Raw genomic sequence first — 24,648 nt, forward strand, 5'->3', positions numbered from 1 at the left:
AGGGCAGAAGGGAATGACCAGGTAGGACTTCATTTTAACATCTTGAATAACTTCGGGTTATTCATTCTAAGATATAAAAGATTTTTAATTTCATTATTCTCCAAGACTTTTCTCAAATTTGTGAAACAAATTTGAGAAAAGTCTGAGTCTTTTAGAAACAATGGTACCATTTTATAGGAAAATGATGAAAACAACAGCTTCATAAAAATTCAAAGGCTGATTTCATGTTTACTTTACATTGTATATCAGTGTGTGTTTTTATAAAATGCAAACAAATTAAGATGTAACTACACCAAGAGTTTTTTTGTTTTTTAATATTTTTACCCCAGAGTATATCACAGTATACATGGAAGTAATAATGGTCATTTTATTTTACAAATGTAATGATGTTGTTGTTATGAAGAAAAAAAAAGAAGGGGAAAATTTACTTAGTGAATGCATTTTAGAGTAATAGTTGTAAAAATAAATCTGAATTTGTAATCATAATAGTGAAAGGAAAATGAGTTGCCAGAGGAAACAAAGGTTTATAGTAATATTGTAAAGCAATTATAATTTCGTTAAAAATTAATTTGTTTAATTGACGTTTCTCTAAACTTATTTTTCTTTAATCCTTATCATTATTTATATACCTCTAGCCATTATAATATAAATTACATTAACTTATACATTAATTAAGTTGAATTGATTGGTTTATATCCATGGATTTTGAATACTGCATTAGATTTCTGTTGATTGTAAAGCACTTTATTTACTTGGAATTTCTTTATAGTCCAGCTATATGCAGTACAAACTGATATGTGAATGGCTGAGCAGGATAAAATATTCCAATTTTGTCTTTAATTTTGCAAGTGATTTAGGTGAAATAAAAAGATTTTTCTAAATTTTGTATTGATCTAGCCAGAGAGATAAATTCATTTGAAAACCTTTATATCCAAAAGATAAGTTAGCAAACATGCCAAACTGAAGAAATGAGCTGATTCTTTTCTGGCTTGACTCTCATCCACCTACAAATATTTTTCTGATTTATACCCTAGTGATATTTTCTTGTTCTCTATATTTTAGGTGAAATTAATATTGACATGTATTTGATATTTATGAATATATTTATTTTGTGACTATATGTTTTTATTATAGAGTATTTGTCAATATTGTGTTTTTTAAACTAATTTTTCAGAGACTAGGAAATGGGACTGTATAGCTTTAAAGATCACTGTAGGTATTTAAGCACTAAAGAAATTTGGTGACAAAACACTTCTAACTGGTTACGTTCTTATATTAATATTGCCGAAATGTTTGTCCTTCTTTCTCTCAGATCACGTAACACTGCTTTTATTTTAGTTGTTAAAATATAATTTTTTTTTACTGTATTACATAAAAACATAAACTTAATCTTTCAAATAGTTAGGAGGTTCTAATTTTATAAAGAGAAAAAGGTACTCTACAATTGCTTGTGGTGTGCCACGTCTGCCTGTGCTGTTGTATTTCTCTGTCCCTTAATGCAAAGCCCATTAATATGAAAATAATTCAGTAAGCGGAATTATATTGCTTCCCAAAATAGTTCCAATGTGATACTCTTAAATGAAATATAAAAAGTATTTAAATAACTATGGCTTTCTCCTCAATAAGTCAGAACATGCACTATTTTGTGTACTATACTGTTGTATTCAACAAGTTCAAAATTCAAGACAGTTTGTTACTTGCATTGTACCTAACATACTGAAAATTCTCAATAAGTAATTATTGATTGAGTTAAATTACTGATATGCTCAGGACTGTGCCAAGTACTGTAGGAACGGCAAAGGGAGAATAATTGCACCATATTTACTTTCAAAATGATGTAAATAAGAGAACTATTACAAACCACGTGGGAAGAAATTAATGTTAACCACATGAAGATGAGGAAATCTTCCTAAAGGGAATGGAATGTTAGTTGGACCTTGATGGAAGTATAAATAAAACAAATTTGGTTCAACTTGCAACTGCGTAAAAGAAAGAAAATATCAAGGAAAATTTGAAAAGTTAAGACTTTTTTTAACATTATCAAAGAGCATACATAGTGAAGGATCATTTGTATGTGAAAAGAATTCCAGATAGGGAAAGTAGATTATCAGGAATTATTTGCTTTCATTTTACAGAAAAGTGAATCATGGCCTAAAGAATTTAGTTTACTTGTTTGAGATTCCATAGAATATAGCAAAAAAGGGAGCACACCTGTTTGAGAAGTTTTAAGGAAACTCGTCTAGAGCTCGTTTTCAAAACTATACACGCTCATTTATGATCAAACATCTAGTAAAATGCTAGTAACCTTAAAAAAAAATAGGTCTTGGAGGCTTCCCTGGTGGCGCAGTGGTTGAGAGTCCGCCTGCCAATGCAGGGGACACGGGTTTGTGCCCGGGTCTGGGAAGATCCCACATGCCGCGGAGCGGCTGGGCCCGTGAGCCATGGCCGCTGAGCCTGCGCGTCCGGAGCCTGTGCTCCGCAATGGGAGAGGCCACAACAGTGAGAGGCCCGCGTACCGCAAAAAAAAAAAAAAAAAAAAAAAAGTCTTGATATTTAAGGATTTCCTTCAGTATCTCTAGAATCTGGCACGTGCGTGCATGCGTGCACACACGTCACGTGAAGGGAAGCTTTATGGAGAAACTTTTATTCTTCAGGTAAATATATGTTTAAATCTTAGATCTTAGTTCTGCCACTTTTTGTGTCATGGTCAAGTTATTTAATTTTTCTCACCCTCGGGTTTTTCATCTGTAAAACAATGCTTGCCTTTCTGGCTGTTAGGATCCATTAGAAATTTTTTTTTTTTTTTTTTTTTTTTTTTTACAGTGAATTCTCAGCAGAGTGGTTAGGATGATTTTCCTAAAATGTGTATTTGAGCATGTCACTTTCCAGTGATTTCCAAATTCCTTACCTGCCTCAAAGTTATGATCAAATGATCTAGACCCCATACCTCTAACCTCTTGTACCATGCACCTCACCTCTATGCTCCAACCATTCCAGCCTTCTCTCTGCCCCACTCACATATCAGTCTCACATCCATTGTAGATGATTTGCCTATATTTTGTCCTTTGTTGAGAATATTTTTTCCTTCCAGTTTTCATATAGCTGCTTATAATTCATTCCTCAGCCCTTATGACACCTTTAGAAAGGCCTTCCCTGCCCTTCTCATGTAGAGTAGCTGCCTCCTACAACCCGTAAATATTATGTTGATATTTTTAAAAATATCGTATATAATTAGCTGAAATTACCTTGTTTTTTTTTTTTTTTGCGGTACACGGGCCTCTCACCGCTGTGGCCTCTCCCGTTGCGGAGCACAGGCTCCGGACGCGCTGGCTCAGCGGCCATGGCTCACGGGCCCAGCCACTCCGCGGCAAGTGGGATCTTCCCGGACCGGGGCACGAACCCGTGTCCCCTGCATCGGCAGGCGGACTCTCAACCACTGCGCCACCAGGGAATCCCTCATTTGTATATTTATTGTCTAGATCGGAAACTTCTCTCTTTCGGTCATTATTCTTAATTTAGTACTTTCACTGCAGTTGGTAAGCCGTCAATAAATATTGTTGAATAAGGGAATAAATTACTTTTTGTTACCAGAATTAGAGCCCAATATGGAAAATTGAGGGAAAAGATATAGAAACTATCCAATGAATCTTTAACATAGGCAATATATACACCATTTCAGTATGTGTGATCTTAGTCAATTCCTTGTTTATGTATTATTAAAAAATAAACATTGATTAAAAAAAAAACAACTCACGATACTTTCCCCCTGTAGATATTGCTCTGGAATCTAACATAATAATTTGAAACCAAATTAGATCATGAGCCATGCGTCGTCTATATAAACAGTATATGTGTAGTGAACTGCTCTTTGCCCAAAACGAGGTCTGACCTTTGCCCTCAGGTTCTGAGAGGTAATTTATGTCATACCTGATAGGAGTATCTTTGTTTAGAGTCCAGGGGTGACCACACTGGATCTTAGAGTGGAGCTGGACACATCAGAAAATATCAGGGTGGGGCAGCCCACATCAGAAAAAGAAGCATATGATATACGGTAAAAGCTTCAGGTCATTTATTGTCAGACGAGGCTGAGAGCAACCATGTAGGCAATCAATCAGTCGATCGATCATATCTATGTAATGAAGTCGAGTAAAAATCTCTGGACACTAAAGCTTCAATGAGCTTCCCTTGTTGGCAGTACTCTGCTTGTGTTGTCACATGTCAGTGCTGGGAGAGTAATACATCATGTGTACAAGGGAAGCTTTGCATTTGGAACCCTCCCAGACTCTGTCTTCCTTTGGCTGATTTTTGACCTGTACCCTTTACCTGTGGTAAATTATAATGATGAGTAGAGCTTTCAGTGAGTTCTATGAGTCCTTCCAGTGAATGATTGTACTTGAGGGTGTTTTTGTGAACACTCCAAACTTGCTGTTGGTGTCAGAAGTCAGGGAAATTTGGAGGACTGTTCCCTGAGACTTTGCAGTTTGGCTAACTCTGGGTATATACCATTAGAGGAAAGAAGCTCATAATTGTCTTATAGATGTGAAGATTTTAGATATGAATGGAATTACAGAGAATAGCTGTTCTAATATTTTATTTCATGGAAGGGTATCAGGGAGGTTATGATTTGCTTCAGTTCACAGACTTGGTTTGGTGGCTGGGTTAGGGTTAGAAATCAGATTTATCAGTCCCAATCTTTTGAATTTCCCACTATGCTATATTATTTAACACAAGGTTGGCATGATAAGTATCACTGGATATATTTGATACCTATTTTAGAAATAAAATTATGACAATTTTTAAATTTTAAATCAGTAAAACATTCATCAATTTCATAATATCTGATATACAAATATAAACCTAGAATAAAACTTAAGGCTTAATTATATGAGATCTATCTGTGCCTAAAAATACGCCTTTTTCACTAGAGTAGCTATCCTGATCTGAATGGTATTTATGGTACACTTTCTGGTCACTGGTTTAACAAGCGTACGTATTAGGTTTTCTTTGGCAAATTCCAATTCATTGTATATTGGCTAGAATAGTGATGGAAGATTCATAAAATTCTCAGAGCCATATACACTAATAATGGTGAAAAGTAAGCACTTCCACTGAGGCTAAAATGACAGCTTTAACAACAACAAAAAAAGCACACCTCGGCAATCTTAGACAACTAAACTGGTGTAGAGGTAGCAATTAAGTTCTTAAACATCCCCTCTGTACTACACATGAATACTTTTTCTGGATAACAAATTTTCCCCAAAACATCTGATAGTTTTAAAAAATTGATGTTCTAAAAAGGACAGTATTTTTTGTCATCAAAAGAGTTTGGCAATAAGACATCTCATTCCCAGATAATTGAGATATTATTATAATATCGTAAGTAAGATATTAGGTAAATGAGATATTCTTTTCCATATACTATAATGATACAGCACAGCACTAGAGATTCTGACAACACAAGAACTCTGCTCATATGTAGCACCGAGTCTTATGGGGGTCTTATGTTCTGTGAAAACCAGCATTTATTGCACATAAAGGGAGTTTTTAAGGGAAGGGCTTTTAAACTTTCCTATTATCAAAAAACATTTTTTTAGCACCTGTTATAAGTAATGTTGTAAAAAAAAAAAAAAGCCTGTGATATAATAAAGTATAAGTATGTTACTTTGTGTTTGCTCTTTAGGTATTTGGGGCAAGTGGACAGACTCAGTGCAATGAAAGAAATGCAAATGGCATTTCCAGAAAACAATCAATAAATATGTTTGTTTTTAATAATAAGTTTTCAGGAAGCAATTTGGTAGAGATAGATACAGATCAGATTGTTGGGTTTTGAATGACAATAGAGTTAGTGTTTGTTCTATAGACATACACCATTGTCATCTTTTCATGTGTTAGGCAATGAGGGAATATATACAAATTATTGACTACTTCAATGAGAGTAATCTCAGAGTAGTATGTAGAAAGAATTATAAGTGAAAGTTGAAGAGTTGGAATGGCTCTTGGCAAAAAGTTGACAGGTACACCAATAAGAATATAATGAAGTATGCTTCTTAACTGTGGAATGCTCAGTTCCCCTGGTACACAAAGAAGAATGAAGGGTAGAAATAATGATCTCACTCTTATATATATATATATATGTATATTTAACATCTTTATTGGAGTATAATTGCTTTACCATAGTATGTTAGTTTCTGCTTTATAACAAAGTGAATCAGCTATACATATTATATCCCCATATCTCTTCCGTGTTGCATCTCCCTCCCACCCTCCCTATCCCACAAAAATACTAGAATTCCAAATATTTTAATTGTGATAGCACTCTTTTCCACATTACCATTTTCAGCTCAAGCCAATTACACACAATGTAATTGTGGTATTTTATTGAATGGATCTTGCTTTCATTGGACTTGCGTGCCATATAATAATTATTTATTTGTGTTGCTTTATTGACAGTGACACAAACTGATGTAGTCAAGTGCAGAATCAAAGAGACGGCATCTGTAATGTTGGTTGTCTTTTGTCATGAAAGTAGAATCCCAAGAGACATTATTTTTTCTCCGTATGTTAAATGATGAGAAGAAAAACATGCATTTTTAAACTAATAATCATTATATATTTTAATTTTGAATCATGGAGTTTGCTAATTATATATTTTTACTCCCTAGTTTTCTATTTTTATAACTTAATAATAAAAAATACTTTTAATTTATTCCCTTGCATAGATTAAAATGAAAATGTTCAGAGTTTACTTTACAATTTTGTATGAATTCAGATATAGATTTAAAATCCACATAAAATCTATGGACATATGAATCCATATAAATGTTAACTTTTCCTAAAAAGTTGAAATATTATAACATGATTTTTAAGTTTTAGTATTGTAGTATTGTACTATTTGAATAACATAAAATCATTTACCTTTTATTAGTGTAAAGAGTAGAGTTAGCAGCTCTGGGCATAGCTTTAGGAATCTCATTTTGCTATTTTTTTTACATTTAAATATGAAAAAATGTGCATAATCAAAACAAAATATGCATTGTGTATGTGTTTGGACTTGTTATGGGAAGCCTTGTGAGTAAGGACTGAAAGAATGAAGACAAATTTTTGAAAATATGTATTAAAAGTGTATTTTGATGTATGCAGATCCATAAGGTTAATCAGTACTTAGCAAAGAGCAAGCTGTGTCTGGAAATACTTTGTGTCTACCATGTCGAAGGGTGAAGGTAACTCTATTGTAGTGATTTTATATGCTTTATTTATCCAGTCAGGAAATCAAAACCAAATAACTCCTCAGAGCAGTAATTACAAAGTATTGTCATTTTAATTTCTCTTTCCAAAAAATAGCAGTGAAATCGTATCATTAAAAGTATATGCATGTATTGGTGTATTATCCTCTTTCCTACTGCATATATGGGTGTGAACAACTCAACTTTTATCAAAATGTATGTACCCAACCTATTCAGATGTCTGCTTTGGATGATTTCTGTACCTTGTCCCTTTATGTCTCTCATTTTTTACAATTCATGTAATTATCTTTCTGGGATAATACGAATTATTTAAAGATGTATACCAAGTTACTTGACTTTATTTTTTTTTCCCAATTAAAAAAAGCCATTGTAATTAATTGTAAAGCCAGTCTCAGAATGTATTTTAGACAGGAAAGTTTCACTGAGGGTCTTCTACAGTAGCTACATCATATGTTTTCAATAATAAAATGACATTTTCTTTTTAGTCAATCTGTGGAAACTCCTATGATTAGATTAGTAGAGAATGAAGCACATATCCTAGCAGCACCTGATCATAATGGAGAATGACTAGAAAATTTAAACTAGATTAACTATCTCTTATTAACTTGAATAATTCTCTCTTCACTTTTAGACTAAATAATGATCAGAGCAGTTCTGCTGTGTCATTAAAAATTACATAAACAAGTATTGAAGTCTAGAGCCTCTCATATCTTGCCTTTTAGATATTTTAAGGCTACTTGGGAAGTGCTTTGACTAAAATATAACAGCATAGAAATGCAATTAGAAACATCTTTATAATACCACAATTAGCAAATGTTTTAATAATTCAGTAATTTCCTTTGATGGAATTATTTCTTCTATAAGCAACACTTCCTATGTAGTAACATGTCCCAGCTTCGTATATTTTTCACAGGATCATAATGATTATATTTATTGCAATAAAAAGACAAGGCTAAAGGGTTATGGGGTGGTTACATATTAATAGAGTGATCAGAGCTTGTCTTTTCAACTCTGTAGCTTCAGAAGTTCAACTTTATTCTTTCAGCCAGTAGCAGCCAATCTGGAGAACTAATTCACAGTAACGAAACACAAGAGACTGATTTATAAATAATGGTACCTACTTTATTTATAAAAAAGATTGGTATTTCTTTACTAGAATACAGTTATCTTTAAGTTCTATGAGGAAAGAAAACATGCCTGTTAGGTTCATTGTTAAATCCCCAGAGTTTAGAAAATTGATCTTTGAATTAATTCATTAATAACTACTTAGTTTACTCTTAATGGCTTAAAGTCATTTGGGAGATTTCATGACTAATTAGTATTCTTGATACATTTTTAAATGTCTGCTTAGGGAATACTTAGTAATAATTGTGCTTCATTTAATATCCAATTTATTAATATTATGAATTAGTAAAAAATTAGTATTTCCTTACAATTAAATAATCAACTCTTCTCATAATACCCACATAAATCTTACATAAAAATAAATTAGAATATGTATTAAATTAAATTTTCCATGGCCTTTAAGCATTGGTTTAGATATTATATAATAAAATTCTTCTCAGTGTTTCATTACAACACCAAGCCTAACATATCAATTTATCTTAAATGTTTTAGCCACTTTTAAAGAAGAAAATTATGCATTTTACAATGATTCAAGAGCAAATCAATATGCTTACCCTAAAACTGGTTACAAATGTGCTCACGCTAGGAATTTACATTTCCTTTTACCATTTGCCTTCGTTCTCTTTGCTAATGTGAAACTTTTCATCTTTCACTGGGATTTCAGAAATACTTGAGTCTATTTTTGCACTTCCCTAGGACTTACTTATTATACTAGACTTAAAAGAAAAAGAGTCTTCTCTTAAATTTGCACTTTCTGGGTTGTTGACTAGATAATTTTTTGTGTAGTCATTGGAATTTGCTATACATTCAGAGACGATTCAGATTCAAGATTCTGACCATCAGGTTGGACTTTCCCTTTTCAATTAAACTTTACATTCTGTGTCCTTATGCCTTTATTTATTTTTTAAATTCAAGCCCAGCTTTTAATTTTGTGCAGTATTGGTGCTCCCTCCCCAAATTATTTGCTTTTAAAGTTTCAACTGCAATTGTTATATAAACAGTTTTCCTGTTATTATGATATATATGCCTGGTATATTAATGTTATTAGAAACCCATGGACTTTCATTGTTCTATCTTTATTATACAGAGCTACCTAGGTTTTTATCTACCAGAGGATGAGAGACTATTGTTAGTTATCACTTCTAGATGTTCCATTAATTTATCAAATGTCTGAAGCACAGTTGTGCCCTTTTAGATACAGGTCTGACTATTAGTATTAATTAAATGCTGGACTCCTTTTCCACTTGGTGGTTATGTGTGACCATTATTGCTGATCAGTCCTTTCTATCCCTGGTACAGAACTACTTTTGATGCTACTACTTTACTTACAAGTCTTACCTTGCACAGATCAAAAAAAGTGCATGTCTTCATATTATAAACGTACATAAGATTAGAAAAAATACCCGTATGTTTAGCTATTTATTAAAAACAATAGACATTGAAGATATTCTAGCCTGTTTGTGTTTTTTGTGTGTATATCATTAATGCCTCTTTATATCCTTCACATTAACTTTTCTGTTTGAATAACTCTTAGTTTTTGACAGACTCAGATTGTTTCATTTAGCCATAATGATTATTGTTTGTTTGTTTGTGTGTGTTTGTGTTTTTTATTTGCGGTACGTGGGCCTCTCACTGTTGTGGCCTCTCCCGTTGCGGAGCACAGGCTCCGGACACGCAGGCTCAGCGGCCGTGGCTCACGGGCCCAGTCGCTCTGCGGCACGTGGGATCTTCCCGGACCGGGGCACGAACCCGTGTCCCCTGCATCGGCAGGCGGAACTCTCAACCACTGCACCACCAGGGAAGCCCTGTTTGTTTGTTTTTTGATGCTCATAATGTCAGAAATTAGCCAGGGAGAAGCCATTTAGGTTGCTTTCTTAGCCTTTCAAAACTTCCTCCAACTTCTTTTTTAGACAAATCTTGTTTTCTGGCAACAAAAGAATGTTCCAGAAATAGTCTGTATTTTTTCTTTCCTTCTTTTTTTCCCTAATAATTAAGGAGCCCTGGTTCTTTTTTGTTGGTGGATACTGTGTAATGAGTTTCTGGACTTCCCCTAAGTGCTGGCTGAGGGCAAAAGCACTGTTGCTGCTATTGGTCTTTTTTAAGGAGAGATCTGGAAAAGATATTTCTTTTAGGTCTGTGAGTTCACACTGACTTTTCTTCTGTAACATCACGTTGGCGCATCTACTCTCTTTTTTGTATGATGTTTCACCAACTTCAAAGACTCCACTCCATTAATAAGAAAGTTGCTTTGTAAGCAAGATATCAAAGCAAGGCAATTTAGAATAAGTATATTGAAGAACACCTCCTCTAGACCAGTGGTCGATGGGCTCCTGCTAGACTGAATGTCAAGGGTCACCTGCAAAATGAGAAAATCAAAACAATGTAATGAATTTTCCAGATTTAATTTGTTCACTTTGTTGGTGTTACTTTCTTCAATTAAATGTTTGGGATAATGGTGACAGAGTTTTTAAGTATTTCCTTGTTACAAAGATAAAATCTTTTTAAACTTTATTTTCAAACTGAGGATGGATATATTAACTGTCAAAATTCAAAAGAGGGTTGAACAATCCAACCTTGAAAAGATCATATATGCTGCTGGACCTCAGGAACTGCTGGAATCAGGAACCAGAAGGTCTACTACTATGACACTTCTCATTTTTCCAGTAGACTTACTCTGGTCTTAACCATGCAATGAAATCCAAGGCCCCTGTGATGTGCATCTTGCAATATCTATCACCAAACAGAAATTTTTCTCATTTTTCTGAGAGGGCTATGATCAGTGGGTTTGGTTAAAACGTTTATCTTGGACCATACACCAAGGACAGGAAGTCTGGCTCGTGTAAGAACCTGGTGTCTTCTTCTATAGCTAGGTGGATTGAGTGGGGTGATTCCAAATGAAAGGGAGAAATGCTATGCAAAACGTAGAAGCTTACATTGAGGAAGATGTCCTTACTTGGCATAATTACAAAAACATATGCCAGGCACTCATTTACTTCCTTTGTTCCGATCTTCATTGCTTTCTAAGTGGTGTTGGTTGTGTAAGTTTGCTGGGGCTGCCATAACAAAATACCACAAACTGGACGGCTTAAACAGCAGAAGTTTATGTTCTTGTGGTTCTAGAGGCTGGAAGTCTAAGATCAAAGTGTAGGCAAGTTTAGTTTCTCCTGAAGCCTCTTTCCTTGGCTTGCAGATGGCTGCCTTCTTCCTATGTCCTCCCAAGGTTGTCCCTCTGTCTGCGTTGTCTGTCCTAATATCCTCTTCTTATAAGAACACCAGTCATATTAGATTAGGGCCCACACTTGTGAGTTGATTTAACTGTAACTTCTTCTTTAAGGATACTCTCTTCAAAAATAATCACCTTCCAAGGTACTGGGGGTTAAGACTTCAGTTTATGAATTTTGGATGAAAACAGTTAAGACCATAATATTGGTCAATGAAATTCAAAATACAAGTATAAAATTGTTTAGGCTAATTTGGAGCTGTATCAATGACTACACTTTCACCATTAAACACTTTTTTTTACCAACGTATTCTTGACTACCTGACTAAAATTCTCTTATTTGGATACTGCTTAATAAACCCTAATAATATTAGTATCCTTATAACATCTCCCTTTTCTAAACTCTTAATTTTCCACAATCAACTTCAGTTATATTTCTTTTGTTGTCTCAATATTCTGTTTTGAATTTTTGAGAATGGCAGCCTATCTTTTGTTGCTTATATTTATAACATCTTTTTATTGCTATATACATAAGCAACTTATTCTCACTGGTTATCCCTGCCACATTATATCATAGAACTTCCAAGAAACAGTTGATTTTGTTATAGTTTAAATTATTAGATCCCTTGTAATTAATACAGATACAATGTAATACAATGCAATCCATTATAGTAATCGTTCCCTATAATTTTCATTGACAGATAAAAAGCACTTATATTTGGCAATATTTATCACCTTTGAAACCACTGTGCTCTATTCACAGATAACATGTGTTTCTAAAGTTTAATAATGTTTAATTCTATTTTTTACAGTGAGAGTGGTTTATTTAAAAGTTACAGTATCCTTACTTTCAATCCCAGGAACTAAGGTGTCCATTTGACAACGTCATTAGGCTTTCTCTAATGAATATTTACTTCTTTAGATATAAATTATGGTAACATTCAAATCAGTGGACAAAGTAATCCGAAATGTTGTGGTATCATTTAACATTTAGGTTGTTTTTCTTGATGTTCTATTTTTTGTACTTTTGTTATTTCCATCCTAGTCTCTAAGAGTAAATTCTTGCTTTCTTAATATATTCACTACCAATCTATATACAGATATGCAAATCAGGACTGTATTCCTCCTTCAAGAATTTCTACCTCTGCACATCACTGTTTTCCCTCAAGATTTCTCAATATACTCTTCTAGTTTACTGTGCTATTTGCCCTCTTGAGAAAAAATGAAAGGGTAACATGATCTAGCTCTGATATTTATGACTTTATGAAAATCAATAATTTTTAATCTAATTGATATTTATTTCTCCCATTCATTCCTCCTAATCTAAAGCAAATGATTGGGAAACAGTAACTGGATTTCCCCTCCCTTCCAAGCATAGTTTAAATTAATATTTCAGGGTTGGCACTGTATACAAAGTTTGAGAAACAATTCATTAAATGTGTCGGAAGACTGTTACACAAATTGGAAAGATAAATATTAGAAAAAGAATCTAAAGTTTTAGTTCACAGACTTCTGTACATTTGAAAAACCTCTTTGTGCATTTTTAATGGGAGTTAAAATTTTTATAATTATTGAAATTTTTATTGGGCTGATAATTTTAAAGCTCATAAAATAAACAATTTCTGGGGTTCAGTTACAGCATTTCCTTTGTAATTTTGAGTACTTTTTCGCTTCATGGCATCTACATGTGGATATTTCCTCAGGTTCTCAGAGTTTTGGTTTCTGACTGTTGATTTTGCTTTTTCTTCAGGATGTTTTGAATAATTTGGGATCTTGTGAACTGGATGAAGATGATCTAATGCTTGATTTGGAATTTTTAGAGGAACAGAATCTTCATCCTTCAGGTAAATATTGAATAAATGCACAATATCATACAACTCCGGTCCAAGTCATTTAGCTTTCGTTGATAAGCTAAATATTGTTTAGGCTGCATTCAGTCTTTTCAATCCCCAGTTTCTGTATTCTGTGTGCAAGGCACATGCTAGGTACCCTGGACACATTATTCTGGTGATCTTACAATCTATTATGAAAATATAAATTTGGTTGGAAGATAATTATTAAATAAGAAAAAATTGTAAAACAAAAGTTCTTTCAAAGAGGGAAATTCTAATGAAACAGTTAATGATAAAGTTAATATTTTCTTTTCTGGCAGGGGGGAGACAACAATTATAATCCCATTTTTCATTTAGTTTATATAACCAAACGAAAGTTTGGTGGACCAAGTTTACTCTTTCAAATCTTAGCCACCTCAGTAATAACTATGGTGGTTAATGTTAATGTGATAAAGTTGACCTCAAAATTAGTAATTACCAATAGCAACCACAAGTACACACTCATAAACACATACACACACACACACACACACACACACACACACACACAGGGTTATAGTGTGAGATAAATTCTTGCTGAATGAATAAAGAAGGGAGCCCACTATATTTGTAATAGTTTAAATTTGTATTAAGGCATAAAGTGTAATGTCTTCAAATACCAAAATTATTCCTTTTGTAGGACATAGGAATTAATTGTTCACTCAAATTTAGATATTTGACTAGAAAGGCAAGTTTTTATTTATTTATTTTTTACTACTAATAATACCTTGAACTTAGTCATTTTCAAGTTAAAGTAGAAGTAACATTAAAGCTTTAAAATCTTGAGTCATACTGCATACATTTAAGAAAACCAACCTCTTGGAATTTATTGTCCATGTTTTTAACTTTTAGGAATTAGACATAATCTCTGAGGTTGTTTCCAGCTGTAATATTTTATGATGAATTTTTGTTCATGCAGTATTTTTATATTATAAATAATGTCATAGTAACAATTGTCAAAAGAAGGAAATAACAATGTATGTATTTTTTTACACTCTTATTTTAGGCTAATATCAAAAAGGAGCTAAATAAAAATTTTTTCTGCTTAAATGTATATTTAGGATAACCATTTCTTGAGACATTCTTCCTGCAGTTGATTTGACATATATTCTTTTAAAAATGTAGATTTTTCTCACTTTTATGCAGGTACCTTATACAATTTCATCATTCATGTGTATTTATATTGAAAGAGTCACACATGGTGACAATGTATACATTTTGGTGGGAAATATGTCAGTATCTAGCAAAACTATACATACATTTATCTTTAGATCCAGCTATCCAACATCTAGTAATTTAATCCTAACACACTGGAAATATACAAATTAATATATGCAAATAACGATTTATTGCAAAATACTTGCAAAAACAAAATATTGGAAAACCTCAAATGTCCTTCAATAGGACATTGGTTGAATATACAATGGTACACTAAGCAGTCATTAAAAGGAATAATGATGGTGTCGGTATGTGCTATAGCATGATTGTAAGGGTGAAGAACTTTGCAGTGATGAATTAGACAGGCAGTACCTAAAGTCACTGATCACTAACTTCACTACAAGTGTAACAACTAGACATTTTGTCCCTCTTAATGCAATGACTAGAGAAGTACACAGCAATACCACTCCTGCCCACAACTACTTAAATCTATTTGTCTCTTGATTAAATAATGATTTTACAGGAAATATTGGGGTGAGGAGAGAGGGAATGTTAAATGCAATGATGGGATTGCCAGCAAGCAAACATAGGTATGGGGCATTCTACAGGGTAAATGGTCTGGTTTCTTCAACAAATAAATGGCATGTTAAAAAGGGGAGGGGTACTGTAGATTAAAAGAGCAAATGCCATGTGACATCTTTGTGTCAAAACATAAAACACTATGCAAATATATTTCAGAGTTTATCAGAGAAGTTTGAGTAGTGATGGAATTATTATCACAGAATTATTTTTATTTTGTTGGGTGCTAAATATTTTTCTTTGGTTTTGTCTTTGAGGAAAACTCTTCATAGAGACGCATGTGGTTGAAATAATATGGTATCTGAGATTTGCTTTACCAACAGTATGGAGGAGGGAATAGATGAAACAATGTTGGTAAATTATTGAAAATTATCAAAGCTCGGAAATAGGTGCTTGGGGTGAAACTTTCATTGATGAGTTGTAATGTTTTCTCTATTTTAGGTATTTTTAAAGATTTTCACAATAAAAATAAAACCAAGTAATAAGTAAGCAGAATTATAGACAACATAGACATCTCAGCTGTGTTTGTTAGGCAACCATGATAAAGAGCAAAGAATGCCTTAAAATATAAAAGAGTTAGCTCAATTTATTTGCTTGGGAACAAAAATGAACATTTGTAAACTTTAATTTCTCTTTTATAAAATAATGAGTGCAATGAACTTTATTAGTTTATTTTAAAAAATGATATAACAAATATGATGAATCTCCTGAATCTGCCTCAAGGTGTGGATAACATGGTTGAAACCAGAACTAGGGCACCTTATGAATCAACTGAGTTAACCAAATTGTTCATAAGATAAATGATGTTACTTTGCATATCTGAAGTACAGTTATAATAAGTGAGATAGTCCTTAAAGTGACTTGGGTTTGTTTAATGTTACTTAATAAAATGAAAACCTAGTTCACTTTGGATGTCACATTATGGGGTTTGAAAAAAGCCACAAATATCTGTTTATGTACATTAGTTCAGAAAGAAGAATTTTTGGTTGAATTGGTTTTATACAATTTGTTTTTTTTTAAGCAACATAATTAAAGGTCTTATCAGAATATAAGAAGCTTATTATTGATAAATGATACTGGTAAAACGCTCATTAATACTAAACATTCTAAAATACTGGTTTAAATAAAAGTCATTTTCAAAAGTCTGAACACTAAAATAATGGTACCATTTAATTCTACTACTTATGTTACTGTGGACATCTTTTAATGTTCTTCTTATTTGATTCTTGCTATCTGTATTTTCATCTAAAAATGAATTATAAGTTTTCAGTTAGATTTTCAAAAGTTGACCAGTGCAGTGAACAATAAGAATAATGTTTCGTGAATCCTTTTAATATGTAAATATATCTATGGAGTCCTAAATTAACACACTTCCTTCCTAAAAAAGAGGTAGTATGAATAAATAGTAGTATAAATAAAATATCTGTTTTAAAGTGCAGTAAGTGGATATTATCTTTTTTTTTTTAATGAAAGCAAGAAAGGACAATTTCAATGAAAAAAGGTGTATGAATTCAAAATGAGTTCCCGAAAGGAGACTTGCCTTAAGGAGAAAAAATAAAAGCAACTATTCTGAATAACTTACTCTGATCTTGGCATTATCTAATATTATCTTTTAAATTCTAATATAAAAGCTAAGATTTTAGATTAAAAACCTTGTGGATAAGCCTTCCAGATGTCTTTTATTATGTTTTCTTCAATTAATGTTTAAATTACTTTTCTGGAAATTTTTTTATGTTCAGTTAATATGCATCATGTTTAAACATAGGATTATCAATTTGTTTAATACCAGATATGCCATTTCCCCTGTAGTAAATTATTATATTTACTGTTTTTCTGTTTAATGCATCATTTATAATGCACATATGACCAGTTATTTTTTAATTAAAAATATGAGATGCTATCAGTTATAATTTGATAAATTAAAAAGTATATTAGTGACCTTCCCACTTTTTATCTTTCTTTACTGTCTTATTCATGTTGATATGGTGGTGTTTTTGCCACAGATGGAGTCATGCAAGATACTAGCAGTGATGTTGGTTAGATATACCTCAACAGCCTTTTGAAAAATAAAAGTACTAACAAGATTTACTAGCATTTAGTATCTCTAAGACTCAAACAGGTGCCCTGAAAATTTTATTTACCCTGAAATGCATGTTATGAACTACATAATCTGTCAAAGGAAAAATACCAGAAATATATTTTTCCCTAGTTTTCTTTATGTAGTTTTACATTTTTGTGATTAGGATTTTTTTCTATTAATTTAAGCATCTTACAAAATAATCATTCAAGAAAATAAGGTAATGATTAAAGAAGGATATGAAAAATAAAATGAAGCCACAGATAAGTTTGGCACACAAAATGTATACCAGTATTACCTCAGAGACCCAAACATGTTACTTGGAGTATACTACTAGCATATGTGAAGAAAGAAACAGAACCAATTGCATGATTAAAACTATATACCATCGGGCTTCCCTGGTGGCGCAGTGGTTGAGAGCCCGCCTGCCGATGCAGGGGACGTGGGTTCATGTCCCAGTCCGGGAAGATCCCACATGCTGCAGAGCGGCTGGTCCCGTGAGCCATGGCCGCTGAGCCTGCGCGTCCGGAGCCTGTGCTCCGCAACGGGAGAGGCCACAACAGTGAGAGGCCCGCGTACCGCAAAAAAAAAAAAAAAATATATATATATATATATATATATATATATATATATATATATATATATATACACCATCAATCATTCAGTCAGTCAATGCCCTTTTTAAAATAAAGGAATTCTTGTTACTGAGAACTGAAAGATACTTTGCTCACGTCTTTATAAGGTATAAATTATTTGATATCAATAGTTTCCTCAGCAACTGGTAGCATTATGTTACCAGTTCAGCAGAAGAAATTCTAAATGGTAACACATCAGTGTAGCAAAAGCTAGGAGCTTTATGAGGAGCTTGCTTAATCCCAAAATAAAATCTAGTTCCTTGTCCATAGTTCATATTCCTCAGCTAATTTTTTTTTTTTTTTTTGCGGTACGCGGGCCTCTCACTGCTGTGGCCTCTCCCTGCTGTGGCCTCTCCCATGCGGAGCACAGGCTCCGGACGCGCAGGCTCAGCGGCCATGGCTCACGGGCCCAGCCTCTCTGCGGCATGTGGGATCTTCCCGGACCGGGGCACGAACCCGTGTCCCCTGCATCGGCAGGCGGACTCTCAACCACTGCGCCACCAGGGAAGCCCTGGATTACCCCATTTAATCCTAACAACAATTCTCTAGAAATTATTACTATTCTTGCTTTGATAATGAAGGAATGGAGATCCAGAGAGTGTTATTATTGGTCCAGGACTGCAGAGATAATAAGTGGCAGAAGTAGGGTTTAAATTACAGCATGGTGACTTGGTGCCTACCTAATGTTTTCACAGAGCTCTCAATGACCTTTAGTTGCTAGAAAAAGCAGTTATAACAAAACTGAAAAATGTTCCTTTGTAATACAGTGTTTGAGTAACACTATAGTGAGGACAAAATTGGGACAAAAGTCATTTCCTGGGTTTCACCCCCTGGTGCTGTTGCTCTTTTCTGCCTTGAAAGGCTTAGAGTACCTGTTATCTGCTTGGTAGCCATTAGATGGCAATCGTGTTCTGATAATAATGATAGTGACCCTGTCATACATTTGTATTCAGCTTTACAGTTTACAAGGGACTTCAAATATGTTATCTCATCAGATTATCACAATAACACTCTGAGACAGGTGTTAATATATCCCAACTACAGTAGAGGAAGCAAATACTCTATGGTTAAAATCTTACTGAAGTTCGTATAGCCAATATTAACCCAGATCTTAGCATTAAATGACGGTTTTTTCACTATCTTTCTGGATCTTGCAGCTTCTGATTTTACATAGTACAAATCTAATATATTTGGTTATATATTTTCCAAGCCCACTGAAAATCGTAGTTACATCTTAGAAAAGGGGAAAGGGTTGCTTTAAGCAGACATGCTGAATGTGGTGAAAAATAAATACCACTAGCAAAAAAGCAAGAGAAAAAGGCAAAAAAGCTTTGAAAAGTAGGCAAAGTATAGGGTCATTAAATGTAAGAACAGACATCGCCATCTGCATCAGCAGGTCATGAGGCATTACTGTATTGCAGTATATTATTCCATTGCATTTAAAAATTATTATAGCCTTGAATCATTGAGAAAAAATTATAGTCTGCATACTCTGGTAAGATGGTAAGCTATAAAATTCACTTAGGAAATATATCTATCTGAACTGTTTTTATTTAACTCTTTAATATGTGAAGAAGAAACAGTTTCTTAGTTCTTCATAAACTGTATCCAGAAAGTATCATTTCATAAGGATTCTAGATTGCAAAATTGGAGTATATTTTATTAAAATACTTTTAATATAATTTTTATATTTCTCCCCATATTCCTTCCCCCAAATTCTTGCAAATGACTGAATAAACAAAAGGAGAGCTGTGAGAAGGTTTACTAATTATCATTCTTGAAAATTCAGTAATTTATTTATGGCCTACTGGTAGGGTATGAGGGATCATGATATTACTTAAACTCAAGACTGTACAATTGGCTGTGACATCTATTTTCAGGATAGATCAAAATTTTAATGGCTTTTGTTTATTTCTTGGTTTTGGCAGATAAATTTATTGATTGACCAATAATTCATTAATTTGATACTTCGCTTTCAATTCCATTTTTTAAAATTTCAAACTTACCGATTTTCAATATGATGTTCACCTGGGTGCATTGTTTTCGGTGTTTGGTTCATGATATTAAATGGCAACTTTAAATGACAGAAGAAAGGCCCTAACTGAAAGAGAATTTCAGATATTATGAGGTGGAGCCTCTCCTGCTTCTGCTCCCCATGAATATTCAGAGTTTTAATGGCTTTGGTCAATATCACACAATTAGTTTGTAGTAGAATGTACTTCAAGAGAATTGCTTCAGCTACAAAGAAGGCTTTTAGATGAAACCGTTTTTAAGGTCTAATAACTATAGCTGAAAAATGTTTACACATTCTGACCTAATTTAATATTAAATGACAATTTTAATGAAGTCATAGAATTTACTTGTAACCTGCTATTGTAGCATTTCATACTGTTATAAACTCTCTTCTGTGCAAAAGGGCAGTCAAAGGCCTAAGTTCATTAGAGGATACAGTCAAAGGAAAAGATTTCTTTCATTCAGCATAGTTTTTCTGGAGCAATTAGAAAGAAAATATGTGTCTCAATATAGAATTTCATGGCCTTGTACAATTACGTGGTGACATCTCCACACAATTGCTTGAATAACGCCAGCAACATCAGCTGTCACAATCGAAGCGAGCAAGTAATTAAGAAAATTAATGCTGGTCTTTCTCCTGAAGAAGTAGGATATTTATGTTTTTAAAATTGTTCACCAACAAGAAAAATAACCACTGACATGAAACATAATTTTCTACAGTGCCTGAGGCAGAAAAGATAGAAATAATAATGAACATTCGCACTATTACAACGAATTAAGTTGTAATTGTATACACCACAATTACAGAGTCCCTTTTCCTTGGATTATAAAATTTTAATCGCATCATTTTATCAGGCGTCACCATAGCATCTAGCATCTTGACCCTTTTATTTATGTTCTGCTTCTTCATCTTATTAACCAAAACTTCCAAAAGTTGACAGTGGAACTGGGGGTCTCATTCTTATGAGGACCAATTTTTTTCTCTAACCATACACCTTAGTATGCTAGGATAACCTACACTTGTCTGAATAATTAGTAAAGAAAACAATTAGAGAAGACCACAACTTGTCTGAATAATTAGTAGATTTGAGTGAGCCATGATATTTGTGTCAAATGCTGATTCCCCAACCTTTTGATAAGAAACTGCTCAGTTTATTGCTTACCGAAGTGAGGGCGAAACACCACCTCTGATGAACTCTGGTTGTCTTTCGGAGGGGAAAGAACAAGTTAGGATTTATAGAGATTTTGAATTTGGTTTAAAGCAGATATTTCAGTTTGAAGGTTTGACTGGGATTGGGATTAGATAAAATAGTTTCAGAATGTTAAGATTTGTGGAAGCTACAAGGCAAGGATTTTAAAGTGAAAGGATGGTTCTTAGTGCATAAACTGTTGATGCTTTCTACTGAAAAATTGGTAGGTCTTTTGGGAAAGCCCTGTAATGAACAGTGAAGCTATTTGAAATAGTTAAGTTATTCCAATAAAGACAGTAAAATAGTAAAATAATGTTCACATACACAGTCACCTATTTGGGAGTTGGTAGTTTTAGGTGTTAATCCCCCTTAGGGAGACAGAGGGATAGACCATTTTTAGGTGGAGGCATTGTGCATCCAGATTTTCACTATTGTTTGAGGTGTCATCATCACACGTCAAGTCATTGTCTCATCATCCATACATCATGTTAGATTCTGAAGATGACATATCTGAACTCTGCAACATAAATAGTAAAATAAGGTTTCTGATCAGGATTTGTTATCCACTCTCAGCCAGCAGTCGAGTGCCCAGATTAAATAGGAGACGAGACCCCATCCCCATTCTGAAGAGCCTACAGAACCAGATATGGGGTTGTTAACGAAACTACTTTAATTTTCTGATATCTGTATCTTTAGTCAGGATACTTTGGGTAAGAGGACAAAATCGTCTCCAGCCTAGGCTGCAAATGGATATTCTGAATAAGGTTTAGATAGAAGAAATCTCTCCTGGACTGAAATATTTTAAAATTTTGTCTCAAGTACAATCTGCTCTCAACATCCTAAAAATGATAGGACATATAAAAATATTATCTGAATGATGGGTTAAACCAGCTTGTCATTGCAAATATGTCCACATTTGAAGATGATCAAGACAACTGAAAAGTTTTTTTTTATTGTCTCCTTGTGAGATTTTGTCTTCTAATTGATCATTACTCATATGCACTGAAAGATTGGGACTTTTTGGATATCTTGGCACCAATAGTAATCTGGATCTGCTCCCTCATTAGAGTATTCATAGATCAGAAAATTATTAAAATACATATTATTGGGGGGTAATAATGGTAAAAAATATTCTGAGGAAAATGGAAATAAAGGTTATCACTAATTTTACCAGGTGGTTCTTCTTAATAACATATTTTAATGATTTAAAGAGTCACATTATTTCACATTTTACTATCTCCGATATTGATGTATTTATAATGAAGATTTTTTAAAAATTCTATTAATTTTTTGGCCGCACTGTTTGGCATGTAGGACCTTAGTTGCCTGACCAGGGGTCGAAACCGTGCCCCCTGCATGGGGAGTGCAGAGTCTTAACCACTGGACTGCCAGGGAAGTCCAGTATAATGAAGATATTTTAGCATCATGTCCTAGATGGACAGCGGTTTTATTTTTCTTTTAAATTGTTACATAAAATGTGTCTTGCAATTAATGGTGTCTTAGATCCAAAAAAATATATCTCTTTAGATTAGTGGTCCCCAAACTTTTTGGCACCAGGGACCAGTTTCGTGGAAGGCAGTTTTTCCATGGGGGGGTCGGGTGATGGTTCAGGCGGTAATGTGAACGATGGTGAGCAGCAGATGAAGCTTCGCTCACTCGCCCACCACTCATCTCCTGCTGTGCGGCCCGGTTCCTAACAGGCCGTGGACCGGTACCAGTCCGTGTCCCAGGGGTTGGGTACCCCTTCTTTAGATAATAGGAATTTGAGAGAGCCGTAGGGGTGAAGTGTTAACCTGTATATCTTTGACTTCATATTGCCTACACTTAAAGAACCCAGAATACTCCCCAATTCTGACTGGACACCCTTAAAGAGTCATATTTGCTTTTACATTGTTTTATTATTTTGAAAAGTAAAACATTTATCATCTTCAGTATGGTACTAACTGCAGTACTCATAATTCTGTACTTGTGTACGTGGGACATATACCATATTATTGTTTTGTGCTTATCCATGCATTTATATGTTCGTATTTTTTTCCTAGTCCTACCTACTATGATCTTCATTATCCTTACATATTAAAAAAACTGCCCTTTAGAGAAGAGATTTCTGTTACTAAGAATTACATTTTTATCTCATATTCTACATTTTTATCACTCTGTGAAAATAAGAGAGGTCAACTTCAACCATCACTTAGAGATACTGACTCCAGAGTCTCTACCCCCAGTTTAAGCCTCTTTCACGTACAGATATATGTATATAACAGTCTGCTAACAATTTTACTCGATGTCAGTAGTATGCTTTGTATTTATTTTTATTTTTATTCATTTATTTGGCTGTGCCGGGTCTTAGTTGCGGCACACGGGATCTTCAATTGCGGCATGCCTGGATCTTCAGTTGTAGCATGCAGGATCTTTATTTCCAGCATGCGAACTCAGTTGTGGCATGTGGGGTCTAGTTCCCTAATCAGGGATCAAACCCAGGCCCCCTGCATTGGGAGTGCAGAGTCTTAGCCACTGGACCACCAGGGAAGTCCCAGTAATATGCTTTAGATTTAATAGATTCAAGATTAACCTTATTCTTCCTGCCTCTTACTTTGTTCTTCTCTACTTATTTAATCTCTTGGTGAATGTCACCAACATTATGCAGACAAAACATTGAAGCCAGATGTCACTAGGTTTAGTTGATTCTGCTTTTCAGCTATTCTTGACTCTACACCCTTCTCTCCACAATTCCTGTTTCAGTCTTTATTTGGGCCAGGATCATTTTCCTCTAATTCTATGTGACCCAGTTGGTTTTTGAGGCCCTTTCTCTGGCCCAAATGTACCTTAGTGCCATCTTTGTTTTTTCTTTTTCCTCAGTGCCAACCTTGATGCAGAACTCAGGTCCTCTTTCAATTTCCCATCTCTTACCCCACTGCACAAAAAAAATTCTATCAAATAAAAACTTTCATGATTAATGTTGACTTTATTTCAGAACTTGGAGTCAAGGTGGAGTAATCATCTAGTTCCAGTGAGAGAGAAGGTAGACAGTGTATTCAGGAGTTTCATTTTGCTCTCTCTCTGGACTTTTCTCAGTTTCTTTCCTACAGCCACATTTTTCTCCAAATTCTGGCCCATTTGTCCTTTTTCCTTCTTTAGTTCATGCAAAGCAGATCTACAGGCTACTTTCAGGGCTAGGTGTCAGCTGGCTCATAGGCCCAAAGGCAGAGGCTCCACCTCTAAAATGGTTTAGCAGAGCATTTTCCTATCAAAGGTAGGGCTCTCCCAACTAGATTATGCTGCTACATCTTGTCTCTATCTCCTTACATGCTTGCCTCCTGTTTTAAGTTTGACCTCCTCTAATCCATTCTCCATATTGCCCACAAGGTATGCTAGCATGCCAACCTGATACTGGTCACTGACGTATCTTTAAAATTTTCAGTATTCCCCATTGCTTTCATTATAAATTCCAGTTTCATTAGTGTGGCTTACAAAATTCCCAAACTTCAATACTCACCACTTTTTCTACATAGCAAGATTGACTTCAAGCAAATAAT

General features: G+C 34.1%; 1 protein-coding gene across 7 annotated transcripts in view; it reads left to right on the plus strand.

The window, feature by feature from the left end:
- The window catches only part of CCSER1 (coiled-coil serine rich protein 1), a 1,274,678-nt gene that overhangs the window by 258,656 nt on the left and 991,374 nt on the right, over window positions 1-24,648 (plus strand). For all 7 annotated transcript variants that reach the window (XM_049709018.1, XM_049709019.1, XM_049709020.1 and 4 more), the window contains exon 4: window positions 13,340-13,433. In XM_049709018.1, the coding sequence (XP_049564975.1) occupies window positions 13,340-13,433 (94 nt within the window). The remainder of the gene's footprint in view (window positions 1-13,339; window positions 13,434-24,648) is intronic.

The sequence above is a fragment of the Orcinus orca genome, chromosome 4, assembly GCF_937001465.1.
Source record: "Orcinus orca chromosome 4, mOrcOrc1.1, whole genome shotgun sequence".
Lineage (NCBI taxonomy): Eukaryota > Metazoa > Chordata > Mammalia > Artiodactyla > Delphinidae > Orcinus > Orcinus orca.